The sequence below is a fragment of the Phoenix dactylifera genome, chromosome 3 (genome assembly GCF_009389715.1).
Source record: "Phoenix dactylifera cultivar Barhee BC4 chromosome 3, palm_55x_up_171113_PBpolish2nd_filt_p, whole genome shotgun sequence".
Classification (NCBI taxonomy): domain Eukaryota; kingdom Viridiplantae; phylum Streptophyta; class Magnoliopsida; order Arecales; family Arecaceae; genus Phoenix; species Phoenix dactylifera.
The window spans coordinates 23,237,033-23,251,990 of NC_052394.1; the positions used below are offsets into that span (position 1 = coordinate 23,237,033).

At 42.5% G+C, this 14,958-nt stretch overlaps 2 protein-coding genes across 7 annotated transcripts; one reads left to right on the forward strand and one right to left on the reverse strand.

The window, feature by feature from the left end:
• Positions 1-256: 256 nt before the first annotated feature.
• LOC113462532 (putative cyclin-D7-1) lies at positions 257-10,891 on the reverse strand. Of its 5 annotated transcripts, none has more exons than XM_039125060.1 (8): positions 10,795-10,891; positions 5,705-7,042; positions 2,031-4,584; positions 1,832-1,918; positions 1,639-1,737; positions 1,362-1,545; positions 1,164-1,279; positions 257-1,061 (listed from the first exon to the last, which is right to left on the reverse strand). In XM_039125060.1, exons 3-8 carry the CDS (start codon positions 2,313-2,315, stop codon positions 957-959), a joined length of 876 nt encoding a protein of 291 aa, XP_038980988.1. In that variant the 5' UTR covers positions 2,316-4,584; positions 5,705-7,042; positions 10,795-10,891; the 3' UTR covers positions 257-956. The 5 variants fall into 5 exon arrangements, with proteins under 5 accessions (XP_038980988.1, XP_038980986.1, XP_038980989.1 ...); XM_039125058.1 differs by having other exon boundaries at positions 5,705-9,117; positions 10,795-10,884; XM_039125061.1 differs by having other exon boundaries at positions 5,705-5,797; positions 10,795-10,879.
• A 360-nt stretch (positions 10,892-11,251) lies between these two features.
• On the forward strand, positions 11,252-14,570 carry LOC103704145. Of its 2 annotated transcripts, none has more exons than XM_039125055.1 (5): positions 11,252-11,343; positions 11,625-13,435; positions 13,565-13,769; positions 13,885-14,081; positions 14,171-14,570. In XM_039125055.1, exons 2-5 carry the CDS (start codon positions 11,629-11,631, stop codon positions 14,275-14,277), a joined length of 2,316 nt encoding a protein of 771 aa, XP_038980983.1. In that variant the 5' UTR covers positions 11,252-11,343; positions 11,625-11,628; the 3' UTR covers positions 14,278-14,570. The 2 variants fall into 2 exon arrangements, with proteins under 2 accessions (XP_038980983.1, XP_038980984.1); XM_039125056.1 differs by lacking the exon at positions 11,252-11,343 and adding an exon at positions 11,427-11,511.
• Positions 14,571-14,958: the final 388 nt, after the last annotated feature.

Here is a 14,958-nt window from a genome sequence, read left to right on the forward strand (position 1 = left end):
TCAAGTGGCGACGCTTGATATAGGTAAAAAAGCAAGCAGGAATTTGACGAGTGCCCATACGCAACTTGCCTCACTCAAGCTGCCTCTCGGTTTAATCTCGAGATGACCCAGTTCCATTATGATCATATGCAAGACTAAACACATGAATAATGATATGCTCATGCACGAAATCTACATTACGAAAAACCTTAATTCAACTCCATTGTGACGAAATGCAGGCCCATCTTTACATGGGTATGCTGTCGTGAAAGTACTTCCTCGTGCATAATAGCCGTATTCCATCATTAATTGTCCCACAATTTATGACAGTGCTCTCTTGATTCCTTTATATATTAAAGAAACTGACAACTAACGATCATTTATATGAAAAAAATTCTGCCGCAGTCCTTTTACGCTGCTTTTTCGCTATCAATTTCTAATTAGTTATGACAAGTTCATTGATCAATAAGTGATCGAAAGCACATTAATCATATTACTCGATGAAATAAAATGCATATATTTTTATATATATGCTTAAGAAGAAGAATACATTACTCCGAATAATGAAGAAGAAGGATACATAAGCCCACAAAATGTACAAAGAATTACTTTTGAATAAAAATAAATGCTCTTAATAACGCAGAAATGTCACACAAAAAGTTCAGACAGCTGATGCATGACTCTTCTGCTGCTCCTTGGATCGGGTATCAGGGAGAAGTGGGAGGGTGCATATCAGGAGTCTTCAACTTTTTGGCATGAAACATTTCGTGTTACGGTAGCATTGCATCCAATCTATGATTACCTTGGATGATCATACGCTACAATCACATACAGCGAGTGCATCCAACGCAGTGGTGCATCGCGTGCGGCTGTCGATGATGATATCCTCTTAGCCGTTCGATCTTTGGCTTGTTTGGAGCTTGGAGCTGCCTCCGAGGCACAGCCGGAAAAGAACCAAGGAGGCTCTGCGTTGCAGGCTAGCGCATGGGAATGACGGACACCGGGCTCCACGGGCCATCGTTCTTGTTTTGTGGGCCCATGATGCGTCGGCCCATGATCTTATGACAGCTGTCCACGTCATCCTAGCCCGAAAAAGAAAAAGAAAAAGAAAAAGAAATCATGACAAGCTTAAACTACGATCTTGGTTTTAGTTGGTTTGGTAAGGATTGAAATCTTAATCTTACCATGCGTTCGACCGGAATCAGACGGCTGAGGGTCGAGAGATGAGCATCGGTCTGCACGACGCACCTCATCGCTGATACAGCGACGGTGGACGCAGCGAAATCCACGAACGTGGTATCTGTACCGTTGAATTTCGATCACGTGGTTTCCCAAAGACTGGATTTTCTTATCATGCCGAGGTGGGGGGTTCGGTTAGTTACCTAATAGGGCGCGGAGGAGGAGGTGGGTGACGCGAGCGGATTGGGAGGCGTGGGTGCGCCACGTCAGCAAGTGGACGTAGGAGTATGGGGTGACGCAGGAGAGACGCCAGTCCAGGGCCTTGAGGACCGTCAGTTCCATCTGCTGGACTATGCTCGGCTGGAACCGATGGTCCAGATCCTCCGTCTGTTTGTAAGCACGTCGACGACGATCGATTAATGCTTCTTCTTGGGGAACTCAAAGAAAGAAATGGATGTATAGGATTAGAAATGGAGGAACCTGGAGATGATGCAGGGAAGGGACGTCGACCTCGTCCAGTTTGGAAGCAATTGAGAGGCAGGCAACGGACAGCAGCTCTGTCATCCAAACTTCCCATCTCTGTCCAAGATGATGATCATCATCATGGAGGACGTCGATCGGCTAAATAAAGTTAGATAGCAAATAAGGAAGTCTGGGAGGACGCACTACGTACCATGGGACGATTCATGGAGAAGAAGCGGTCGAGATAGTTGACGGCGTTAAATGCTGTTCCAGTGGCAAGACCAAGTCGGCTGCAAACCTAGAGACACAAGAAGGTAATACTAGCGACAGTAGTGGTAGAGGTAGTGCAACATGATGAGAGCTAGCTAACACCCACGGTCAGAAGTCAGAACTGGAATATGATCGCATACCAGGATGATGTATCTTATGGCTTTGGTTCGGGCAGTTGATAGATGAGCGAAGTGGTGGAGTTGCTTCGAGTACCCGACGCATGGACCATACTGGTGCTCCCTGAGGATGTAATCCTGGAAGGCTTGGCTGCGTTCTTCATCAGTGATATTGCTGTAGGATAGCGGAGGAGATTCAGGGAAACACGAGTAGCGCTGTCCGCGTTGAGCTGCCACCGGAGAAGGCGCGGGAGTTAGAAGAAACGGCTCTTCGTCGCACAGCAGCTCTAGACTGCTGCTCTCCACCATCCTCTCTCTCTCTCTCTCTCTCTCTCTCTCTGGGGGGATTCTTCGGGTTTTCGATATGTGATTGATCGGGGTGAAGTGGAGGAGGTTTCTCGCGATCGATCTAGAAGGTATAAATGGAGGAAGAGGAAGAGGAACCAAAGGATGGTAGTTCTCAATGACGAAAGGAACTGAGGATGATGCAGCCTTTTATAATTCTCGGGTAGAGAGAGAGAGAGAGAGAGTTGCAGTGTCTCTGAACGATGTGTACGGGATCAGATCTGCAAAGGCCCTTAACGGTTTTTCGAAACCTGCGGCTGACTGTGTGAGTACGCTATCCTGACCTCTACTCTCTCGGTTTTGGTAAATATCTCTTCTGTGCCTGATGCATAAATTCTAGTAAAAATATGAAGGATAAAGGACGCGGAGTGCAGGGGAGGAGGTTATCCCCTGTAGCCCCCTCAACCTCACGTAACGCGACGTGCGGGTGGTGGGGTCGCGCCAACCGACCATCAATCGAGGCGCAACACGAAGGAGCACTGGAGGTGGGCTGGCCCAAGTAAAAACGGGGGGTTGGTGGTTGGTGGGGCTTTAAAAACGGGGAGGGTTGCCCTCATGAGGGAGGGTAAATGCTGAGTGTCTTCTTTTCTCCTCTCTATTTCACCACTGGCGTGACGGTACACGAGGATGGGCCCGTTCTCCTCCATCTCTCATAATTCACCAATTAATATGCTGATGATAAAGAACTTGTCTGGATGATCGGCTGCTAGCTAGATCTGCACCTCATCGCATCCCAGCCTAGCTCCTACCATGGAAGTCATACCAAAATATAAGTAACCGGCATTAGGTTAATAACCATTCATAGAGAACATGCATGATGTCCAACCTCGTAGCATTTCTAATTGGACCAGGTCTGTTCTGAACTTTTGCATATCTAAAGGCTACAGCTGAGATATCCCGTTCCCACTTGATAAAAAAAAAAACTATCCTTCCTGAATGATGATAAAACTGGAAGCCATGCCGCGGTCATGGTGGTGGCCGGCGGAGGACCCTCCCCTGTGAATAGTGCGAGGTAAGGCTACAAATTCACACGCGGGGAGGGGAGGTGAACAGCCAGGGACCATTCACGCAATATGCTCTGCTCTACTACAACACGTGAACCATATAATTCCTCGGTCGCACTACCGGTTGCTCTGGTTTCCATTATTCGAAAGCTCTACTCCTTTCCGACGCAGCCAAACAAATTGATTGCGAATGCTGGAGCCCGCCCACACGCCACGGCAGGTGGGTGGGCCACAACAAGACCACTGATGAGCGGCAGCCCATAACATCATCACATCATCGACAGAAAGCACAACATAGAAAAGACACATGACTAAAGAAGAAGTGCATCCACGGACTGCTTTGATTCTCTTAGTCCACTAAGATTTTTGGGGGTTTTCCGGTGTACAGCAATCTCCACTAATTTCTACAAAGACAGAGAACAGAACTGTTCTTTTGTATAACAATCTCTCTAACATAGACGCCATACTTGGCAGTACAAATCACAAGCCAGGTTTGGGGATCGAGCTGCTCCAACTTATTGCAAGCATATTTCGAAGATTATTCTGATACCCACCTTCTGTCAGGAATTTTCGAACCCTGTAGCTGAAATCCTTCCAAGCCTATCGACCGGCAACCTAAAAACAGTCAATTGCAATCCTTCATAGGCTTGCACATAAATCAACACTAAAGACATGGGAAGTCTTCCAAAAAATTTCATCCATTTGCCCACAGGTATCCCCTGCGGCCTCTCTAATAATAACAAGATCTTCAATCCAAGGCAATGCCAAAAATTATGTTCAACGTAAGGTTGTTTGCTGAATCAATTATCTGAATAGAGCCATGAAGAAGCACAAGTGATTGAACATAATACCCTTGGGGGCAAGTTCCTAAATCCAGCTCTCCTTTCCAATGTTAGCATTCCTGCTCGTCTCTGGCATCCTGGCATGCTACAATATTTCTCTTTCCTCCATCCGACCAGTCTACTCTGCAGCATGTACCAGAATGATGCACCAAAAACATGCTGACAATCTATGCCAAGCTACTTTGCATCAAAATTATCTGAGTCTCAGATTTATATATGGTTCCCATGCTCATGCATCGCGTTGATTTAGGGTTCCAGTGGCCTTGACCTGGATAAGCTTGAATGAAGCTTCAAGGATCAGGATAGAGATAACAATTCTTGCTAGCCTTCAAGCGAAAAATTCACCAAATCCTTTGGCCTTCCATCTGATATCAGCATCAATAAATTCTGCAATTTTATCAGAAGATAAATGTGAAGTGAAACGGTTTGTAAAGGATAATCAAATTAATTAAAGATATCCTTAATCATATAATAGAAATAAAAAATATGCTGTGAATTCGTTACATGTTGTGAATTCATTCACTTTCTACCAACTCATAGTTCAGGTGAATTAAATAACTACTGAACTAATGAATTAGGGAACTACCAATTGCAACATTTACCTAATTCATTATTTTGTGTCCACAATTGTGAGTTCATTTAGTTGAAGAAAAATATATACTCACAAAAATTAATTTCCAATACAATGATTCTGCTACTATCTAGCTCATGATTTAGTCAAATCAGCTTAGAAGTTATAACATGGCAGTCATTACTGTAGCAAAACAAGGACGAAGAAAGGGGAAAGAAACATATCACAAGAAAAATGTTGAGAAAAAAAAAGGTCCGGGATGATTACAACCTTGTTTAAGCAGACATAACTCATTATTTCATCATACACATCAATGTGATGATTTTACTTATCCCCAATACAATGTTTAGGTAGCAAATAATTTATCCAAACAACTAGTGGTACATGTCAAATCACATAATCTTAGGTTACAGCTCCCCAGTCTATTGTTAGGCAACTGCTAACACCTTCTGAATATCTTGCATAAAACCTTCTCAATGGTGCTCAAAAGAACAAGCGGGATACTCTCATTGATTTGGTGACACCTTAGTATAGATACTCGGATAAGATGCAACCTTGATTATTTTTCAATGAAGGAATCTTTATCTTACATGATGATTCTCATTTTGCAAGAACTGGTCCCTTTTCACTTCATGCAAGCATTGTTCCCCCTGTATCACCTAATGTGTTATTTAGCTATTTTCTACATAACATATATGACAAATGCTGAAACCTGAGGTTGCCCTTAATAACTCCGAGTCCAACATCTGACAGGGACTATAGGCTATCTTCACCTAGTAATTTGTAATCATCAAGTTAAAAATGGTCAGTATATAGAATATTTGGAGCTCTCTTCTCAATAAAGAAGGTATGGAAAAATTACATGATTCCTTTTCAAATATCTTTAACAATGTAGCTAAAATGTGATAAAGAGTCTGCATGAGAGAAGGACCATACCTGCTGTTTGGGTCACAAAAGAAGGCACCAACGAAGCCATGACTACAGCAAGAGCAAACATAGGAGCAGCCTGTGATGGCCAACATACAACCTCTTTCCAACCATGTAACATGTGGGAGGAAGCATAAATAAGAAAAAACAACAAACATGTGAATAGTTAATCCAGCAGAATAGATATAGCACCTTCAGCATGAAATTATATATGAGGGAAAAAAGTTGATCTTGTTCAAATGAATGGTAATTATGATATGAAAATATTAGAATAACAGTATGAGAAAATTTTCAAAAAAAGCAAAGACATCGTGAATGCCTAAAAGATTCAATATGGTTTCCATTCTAAAGAAACTAAGGGGAACTGAAAGAAAGATAAGAATTCTCTGCATTGACAATTTATCCATCACAGAACATAACTGCCTTGAAAGAAAAGTGAACACAGGATAAAGATTTCAATCATTGGATGGGAAGGATGACCCCTACACTAGTAAGCAATTGACGGAGATTTCGCCAAGAACCCAAAGAAAGATAGCTGAATTTTTAGTAAAGTAGTATGGATTCCAAATTCGTATGTCAGAACTTTCTGATGAACCTTAATTGTAAGAAGTAAGTTTAGTTATTAGTCCATTTACCTTGGGAAAGAGAATTAGTAATTCCAAAAAAAAAATCAACTAAGAAAATACATAATATGAATTAGTGGCTTCTGTTTAATGCTATAATCAAGAAGATATGATAGTTACTAAAGGTCAAAGAATCTTGCATATGAGAGGCCAGCAGAATGAATTTCTTAAAGCATCAAAACATAATATGTATTATATTGGGGAGGGGGAGGATGAAAGACGACATGAAACTATATACAGGTGGCAATTTAACAACTGTTTAAACAATAAGAGGCCCCAAATGAAAACAATACATAATATATTCTCCTATAAACTGAGACTTTGCAGGCATTTGTATCTGTGATGTATCTCTGAAACCTGATTGAAAAAGCTCAGTTAGTAACATTTTTGGGCCATACCAAGTCCCCCTGTGACTGTGAAAAAGAACACACCATCCAAAATTGTTAGGCAAGACCATCATGCCCAGATGTATTGTAAAACATTGCAAAGAAACCACCATCTGCAAGCAGAAACATAGAACTCTTAGGTGCAAAGCTGCGAGACCAGGAAGTGGGGAAATTACTCTATTTTCTTCCATTGGCAGAAGAATGACTGTCTTATTCTTTGACATATCACTCCAGTTTGCATTCTATCAGAGAAAGAGCCTTGCCACTTCAAGCATCATGGAGCAAGGAGACCTGCCGCTCCACCATGCATCCACCTCCCTGGCAGAGAGGCAGCCCCACTTCCAAAACATAACCACAATACCATCATCAATAATGAATGTAATCCCAATGCAAGATGCTACTCTAACTGGTTCTCTTCCATGCAAAATATTCAAATGCTGAGATAGGCTACTTCAAGTACTGATGCAAGATATACCTAAAGAATAACCACAAAAAGTCACATAGAACATAGAAGAGTGAGAGGGTCAAGGTGGAAGAAATCATGCAGCATTCCTCAACTAAAAATTTCAACTTTACTTTCACGGCTCAATATATCTTCGTTCATAAATAAGAGAAGCAAAATCTTACCCTTCATCTAAAAGTAATATCAATCTTTGAACCTGACGTTTCAAGACCCTAGAGATGCAACCACTGATCCAACACCTTGTCTAAAAGCTCAAGGAACTGATTTCAATCCAGATTAGATAAAGTAAACTCAAAAAGTAACCTAGAACTTGAATCCCAGCATGAAAACTGGACACGCTAATACAATTGGCATCAATGCATTAAAACAGTGTAACAACTCAAAAGAGGGAAACTAGATAATGAGCATATACAAGATTCCTTTCCTGTCAGGAGGAAACCTCGTTCCATTAAAACTATGGCCAAAAATTCAACTATCAATTGCACAACATATAAACTTAGGAACAGCATAATGACACAGAAGCTGACAAACCAATCGTTGGTTTGTTCAGCAGTAAGAAACCTACATATGAAGTATTACAAGCATGCAATCAACGTTTGCCGTCTCGGTATCGGACCCCGTACCGGTGCTACACTAACACAATGTTATTACCAAGGACCGTCGAATCAGTACCGAGACCCGTACTAGTCAGCGGTCAGTCCGGTTCGGTATCGGTTTGGTACCGAACCAAAATTAGTACTGCTAGAGCGTGCCGGTTCCGTACCCGCACGCCCATTTTTTTTAACTTTTGAAGAATATTTAATTGATAATCTAAATCATTGAAGTTTTCTAATAATTTTAAGTGTAATTTGATTTTTTTTGGTGTTTTCTTGATATTTTTTGATGTTTCTATGATCCCGATTTAACCTAATGATGCATTTTATTATTTGAAAATTATACAAATCAAAAAATATTTAGTGAGACGTCGCATGCCACAAGGAACAACATAAAATATCCTCGATTCAAGTAGTGACGTAAAAATATAAAATAATACAATCACTTATATATATTTAAAGTATAATATACACATGGATATCTAAAATGGGATTGAGTGAAGATAACCTTCGTAGATATCCGGATCATAAGTATAGTCCGAAGGCACATCAACCCACCTTCTAACCAAGCAACATTGTAGTCTTGTACGTTCATCCCAGAAGAAACGCAGGCTGAGTTATAAGCACTTTCGAATCGCTCGCTGAAGCTCTGGCTCTGAGAGGTGTTCTCTGGTTGATAATACGGCTATGGAGGAGCCCATCCGAATAAGTTGGTAGCAAAATCCGACACGTAAGATGTTTACGGACTGCATAAGATAGTAGCCATCGAAAGATGCATCAGATACACCTATCCATATTTGTATAGGTTATAGACTACATGTGGCTGCGGATAATATGATCCAGTATACGACTCAAAACTTGATACGTCTATGGATCCTACACCACGTACGAGGTCATCTGCAGCTGCATCGTATCCTCCTAAATGACCTTGAGAAGCATGCCTTCTATATGCAATCATAACCTCGCGGGCTTTACCAGATTGTGCACCACGGTCCCTATCCTGTGCAGCATGCATAAACTGAGAGTCACCGGTGTAACAAAGACCACCCTGCGACTGTATCTCATAAACAACGGTCTTCTATCCTCCGTTTTCTCCATGGCTAGCAAATCTATGACCACCTGCTCCAGAACTCCTCGACACCTCTATTGGTGCTGCAAGTACTTTTTATTTTTATTTTTCGATGTGCTAGACAGCTGCCTTCTTACCTTTCGTATCCCTCACCGTCTGGCTATGTCGCCCTCCTAACCGAGTCAACCGGATAGCGTAGTAACCTCGTCTAAGCATCTCTTCATCAGATCTCCGAGAGGATGTCTCGGACAAGGAATCATGTGGTGACTGAATCTCCTGTGACATGATCTACAACATATAAAAAAATCAAGCCCAAATTAAAAAAATTGGCATGATCTCCTCTTATTTTGCAATTTTTGAGTTATTTTTTCAAGCCCCCCTAAAAAGGAAAGAAATAAGATAATGGAGAGAAAGCGCAACTTATTTAGCCTTGACTCTTCCTTCTGATAGCTTGAATTGATGTTGTTTATGGATTTTTGGAAAGGAGAATCTCTAGCTATGTGTGGACTCACCGTTAGGAAGGCCCTCTCGGGCCTTCCCAATGCTGTTGAAGGGGCTTTTAAAACCCCCAACATGCCACTATGGCATTATTGCCACAAAATGCCACAGTGGCCGCGCTATGGCAATAATATGATTATTGCCACACTGCTCCTTAACTTGGTGCGAACCGACTGAGTCAGAATTGAACCGGTCGGAACCGCCGAAATGGTTCTAGCCGGTTCTGACGTAAAAAGGACCGGTACCAGTCAGTGCCATTGCGATTCTGGCACGTAGGGGCCGGAACTGATTTTAATTAGCGAACCGGTCCGATTTCGCACCAGGTTGGTTCGGTACTGCCTGAACCGGGCGGTTTGGCTTAGTTCGGCAGACGTTGGTTCATACAGTATGGTATGGATTTTTTTTTGGCATACGGAATATCGGTGCGCCGTCTGTACCGGATATCGGTACCAAACTAGTACGATACAGTACACCTTATACTACTCAGTTCGGACAGGTATAGCATACCACGCACGTAATACACTAAAGCACTAGTCGATGATAAAGCGAGTATCAAAATTCTATATAACAAGATATGAACAATTAAAAAAATGTATCAAAATACAGCAAGGCTAGGGCTTCAATTGAAAAACAAAATACTGTTCATTCAGTGGTTTGCGAACTAATTCAAAAGAAAAATAAGGTTTCAGCAAATTGAGGCTCCATCATTAATGAGCTTTTTCAGTAACACCCAATTGTCCATCTTTAATGAGCATATTGCAACCATGGTCTCTATGTCTACTATTGTTTACAGCAAGCAAATAATCCATATTTAGCCGACAAAATAGTTATGTGGTTATTGTCCAAGTTTTTTCTTTGAGTTTTATTTTCCAGTCAGGCATATAATACAGTGGCTCACCAATTCAAGGCACAAAACCTGATTTCATACTTTAGACCAAACCCACAGTCGATTAATTCTGATAGGAATTTGGTCTGAATTTTGCTTTTGGTACAGCAACTGATATCATTATTCAAGAACCATGACCTGATGCATATCATTGAAAACAGGAAAGCAAACATCTCCAGCAGGTCCAACAAGGCTTCAAGCATTATAAGCCGGAAAATTCCAAATATCATCAAAATCATATCCATAATTCCTCAGTACAGAACCAGCTCCAACAATAGGATGAAAGAAAGTCGTAAATACATACAGCATATCACAGCAGATAACCTATCTTCTTACCTCAACAAAATTCCTGCCATCTGACTGCATAAACCCTAACAATCTAGGGTTCGGGACACACAGCTATTCAAGATTTAAGGCCCTCAAATCCAAATGAAGGAAAAAGAGGGAAAAAAGCCTAACTGAACCCTAATACTATTGCTTGACCTAACCCTAGATCTAGATTTAGATCCGTCGAGTTGTCGAAATAATCCACTATATTACCCACAAAAACAAGCATAAACGAATTCCAAGAGAACCCTAACCTCGAATTCGCGCGCGCGCGCGCGGAAACCTCGACCGCTCTCAAAGCTATTCCTATCGATCGATCCGATCTCGAACAAAAGAAGGAGAAAAAAAAAACTGAGGGGAAAAAAATAGACCGCCCGACCTTTCCCTCTTCCGAGAGGGGAGGCAAAAGAAAACCAAAAGGGGAAAGAAAAAGGAGAGGATTTTTCTTGGTGGAACGATCGATCGGGAGAAACTCGCCGGCCGACCTGAGCCGGAGCGGACGGCATCCGAACCGCCCCGAGGCCGCGCCCACCGCGGGGCAAGTGCAACCGGGAGTTCCGGTTTTTCGCCCACGGAGCCGGTCCAGAGCCCGGCTTTGACCGGTGGAACCCGATTAGGCCGACGCCAATAAAGGGAACCAAGCCCAGCGCCTTACCGGTTTAGCCGGTCAGACCCCCAAGTCTCCCCCACTCCTATATATCATTCCAAACCGAACCGCACTCTCCCCCTTTGGTTTCCGGAGGCGCATCCCAAAAAAACAAACCCTCGGAACCTGGAGGAGAGAGAACGCTTCGAACCCCCGGGTACGGCCTCAACCCATTTCCCCCCTCCTCTTTCCTTTCGTAAATCCATTTTGTAGATCGGTTAGTAGGCACTCTGTACAGAATTCACCAAGTGGGCGCCCACTTTCCCGACACGCGTCCGCCTCTGGAGTGGGACCCACTCGTCCCATCATGCGGGCCCCACCTGAGGTCCTCATCCCTGCTCCCTCTTCTCTCTTGGTTTCAATTGATGCCTACGCGAGTCCCGAGTTAGTTAGCCCAACAGTGTCATTGGGATGACAGTTATTTCGGTTGCTGTACAGTTGAATGGCATCTGCGTCGGAAATTATACTCCCAATTGGTACCCAAAAGCACGATCCGGCCTGGAAGCACTGCTTGATGATCCGGTCGGGTGGCCGGACGAAGCTGAAATGCATGTACTGCATGAAACCGTTTCAAGGCGGCGGGATCCACCGAATCAAAGAACATCTTGCCCGGCATAAGGGCAATGCTTCGTGCTGCCCGAAAGTCCCGCCGGAGGTCCAGGTCGCCATGCAGCAGAGCTTGGAGGGCGCCGCGGTGAGAAAGAAGAAGAAGCTTAAGCTTCCTGAGGAGGTGAAGAAGGTTAACTCGAGTAACAATCAAGCAGAAGGGGACCAAGTGGAAGCTGCGCTGCAAATGATCCCCGTACCTGAAATGCTCGGTGATATTGCTCCCGTGCAGGTGGAGGTGAGAGAGGAGGGTATGCCCAAAGAGAGAGGGAGGAAGAAGAGAGCGAGATACACTTCTCCTCCCCCTCCTCCTCCTCTCCCACCTCTTCTCACCGCATTGGAGGTCGGCGTGCCCATCAAGCCCGGTTCAGGAGCGACCGTGGATAAGGATCAGGTTTATATGGCAATTGGGCGGTTTCTCTATGAGGCTGGAGTGCCTTTGGATGCAGTGAATTCAGTGTATTTCCAGCCGATGTTAGATGCAATTGCATCAGCTGGCCCGGGGCTTGAAATGTTCTCGTATCATGATTTCCGTGGTTGGATTCTAAAGAGATCGTTCGAAGAAGTGAATAACAAGTTGCTGCGTTTAAAGGGGATGTGGGGTCGGACTGGATGTTCTATATTGGCAGATGAATGGACCACTGAGACCGGTAAAACCCTGATCAATTTTTTGGTGTATTGTCCTGAAGGAACAATGTTTTTGAAGTCGGTTGATGCGTCGCATATTGTTAACTCCGCTGATACGCTCTATGAGCTGCTTAAGCATGTGGTGGAAGAAGTCGGTGCAACAAATGTAGTGCAAGTGATTACAAACAACGCTGAAAGCCATGTTGTTGCTGGGAAAAGGATGACGGAAACCTTTCCTACATTGTTTTGGACGCCATGTGCTTCACGGTGCATAGATGCAATGCTCGAGGATATTGGGAAGTTGGAGGCGATAAATGAGGTTATTGAGAATGCAAAAACCATTACTGGGTTTATCTACAATCATGCGATTGTTTTGAATATGATGAGGAAGTATACAAATGGGAAAGATTTGATAATCCCCAGTGACACCCGTGCTGCTATGAATTTCATCACATTGAAGAGCATGACTAGTCTGAAAGAGGAGTTAAGAGCAATGGTCAGTTCAGAGGAGTGGATGGAATGCCTGTGTTCGAAAAAGCCTGGAGGCATTGCTATGGCTAATCTTATTGGTAGTTTAGAATTTTGGTCTTCTTGTGCTGCAATTGTTCGCATAACGGAGCCAATAGTGCGAGTTCTTAAATTGGTCGATAGCAACAAGAGGCCTGCAATGGGCTATATTTATGTGGCTATGCATCAAGTTAAACAAGCAATTAAGAAGGAACTGGTGAAGAAGAGAGACTACATGACTTACTGGGATATCATCGATTGGAGGTGGGACAGGCAACTGCCTCGCCCTCTTCATGCAGCAGGTTTCTTCCTCAACCCTCAGTTCTTCTACAGCATCCAGGGAGAAGTTTCCAATGAGGTCTCATCAGGCATGCTCGATTGTATAGAAAGATTAGTGCCTGAGACAAAAGTCCAAGACAAAATCCAAAAGGAGCTCAGCTTGTATAAAAGTGCAGCAGGGGACTTGGGAAGAAAGATGGCTGTCAGAGCAAGACATACTTTACTTCCTGGTAAGAAAGATTTTGTGAGCTTTTTTTGTCGTCATCATTGTTGTTGACTGCTATTATAGCTTTTGCTATCCTTATTATGGTATTTATAAATGCATCCTCAATGTGATAATACATTGATTCTTGTTGTAGCTGAGTGGTGGTCCACATACGGAGGTGGTTGCCCGAATCTGATGCGTTTGGCCGTACGCATTCTCAGTCAAACTTGCAGTGCTAGGGGATGTGAGCGGATGCACATTCCTTTTGAACAAATTCATAACCAACGAATGAACTATTTGGAGCATCAGCGACTCTGTGACCTCATTTTTGTCCGTTATAACTTGCGTTTGCAGCAAAGGTAAGAAAGTGATCTAAGAATAACTTCTGTATGTGTGTTTTACCTAATATGAAACATGTCACTTACATTAGACATTACTAAATTCATGGGGAAATCATGATTTATAACTATACAGGCAACTTTTGAAGAGTAAACCATTTGATCCTATTTCCATTGACAACATTGACACTGTTGATGATTGGATTCTGGAGAAGAGCGAGCTGCTTTCTGGGGCTGATGAAGATCCCAATTGGATGGTACTAAATCCACCATTAGCTAGTGGAGTGCTTTCAGAAAATTCTGATGATGTTGAAGTTGAAGCCTTTATTGCAGGTATCTTTCGTTATTGAGTTACATGTATTTACAATTTTTTTTTTTTTTCATTTGCATGAAATTAAAGTTGAAAGGCTTTCTTTTCATAGGACTTGATGATGAGGTGATCCAAGGTGCTGGTCAAGATGCAGAGGATGATGATGACATTAAAGAGGAAGATGAGAGCCATGATGGTACTTCTTTTACATGTAATTGAAGAGTCATATAATAAAGGGATGATGGTTCCATGTAGAAGTTCGTATATTCAGTCTTTCTAAGGGATAGCGTGATTATTATTGATTAGCTATTTTGCATTTACTTTGGGCTGCTATTTAAAAAAGATATTGTAAATCTGTACTCAAGTAGTCTATAGATGCTTAGGCATTTGAATATGTAGGTTGTACTTGCATTTATTTGTAGGAAGGCTACCTTTCATCCACTTGCATGCATGAACTATGCCTATTAACTTACAGGATTTGAATGTCGGTTTCTGTATCCCTAATTTGGTAATTGAACTCCTCCTTCTGATATAATATTTTATTTTTCAGAAGCATTGTTTGTGATCTCAATAAGCATCTCTCCAGAATTCTTGTTCTTTTGTGAACGAACACCTTGCAGAACATTGTAATGATGTGTATGATAAATTTTCATGGGTCTTGTAACTACTTAGGGGACATTTATGCAGCATCCACTCACCTTAAAGTGTGAGGAAACTACTTTATCCTCAATTTTGTAACTTTAAGCAAGTGAATGAATAAAGACCTAGAACTTTTGTTTCTCATTGATTCAGTCTAAAATTCCATTCCAAATGTATTAAGGAGTTATAACCTAGCCTATAAGCAAATTAAGCCATACTCACCTATTGTCTAAGATATCCAATTATCCATAGAAAGACATG

Bases quoted from the DNA above. Each gene is read 5' to 3' on its own strand.
- LOC113462532 (XM_039125060.1), bottom strand. From the start codon at position 2,315: ATGGTGGAGAGCAGCAGTCTAGAGCTGCTGTGCGACGAAGAGCCGTTT. The intron at 1,919-2,030 runs GTATGCGATCAT...TTGTGTCTCTAG, and splicing joins CCATAAGATACATCATCCTG to GTTTGCAGCCGACTTGGTCT. The intron at 1,062-1,163 runs GTAAGATTAAGA...TTTTCGGGCTAG, and splicing joins TGATTCCGGTCGAACGCATG to GATGACGTGGACAGCTGTCA.
- LOC103704145 (XM_039125055.1), top strand. From the start codon at position 11,629: ATGGCATCTGCGTCGGAAATTATACTCCCAATTGGTACCCAAAAGCAC. The intron at 13,770-13,884 runs GTAAGAAAGTGA...ATAACTATACAG, and splicing joins AACTTGCGTTTGCAGCAAAG to GCAACTTTTGAAGAGTAAAC. The intron at 14,082-14,170 runs GTATCTTTCGTT...TTCTTTTCATAG, and splicing joins AGTTGAAGCCTTTATTGCAG to GACTTGATGATGAGGTGATC.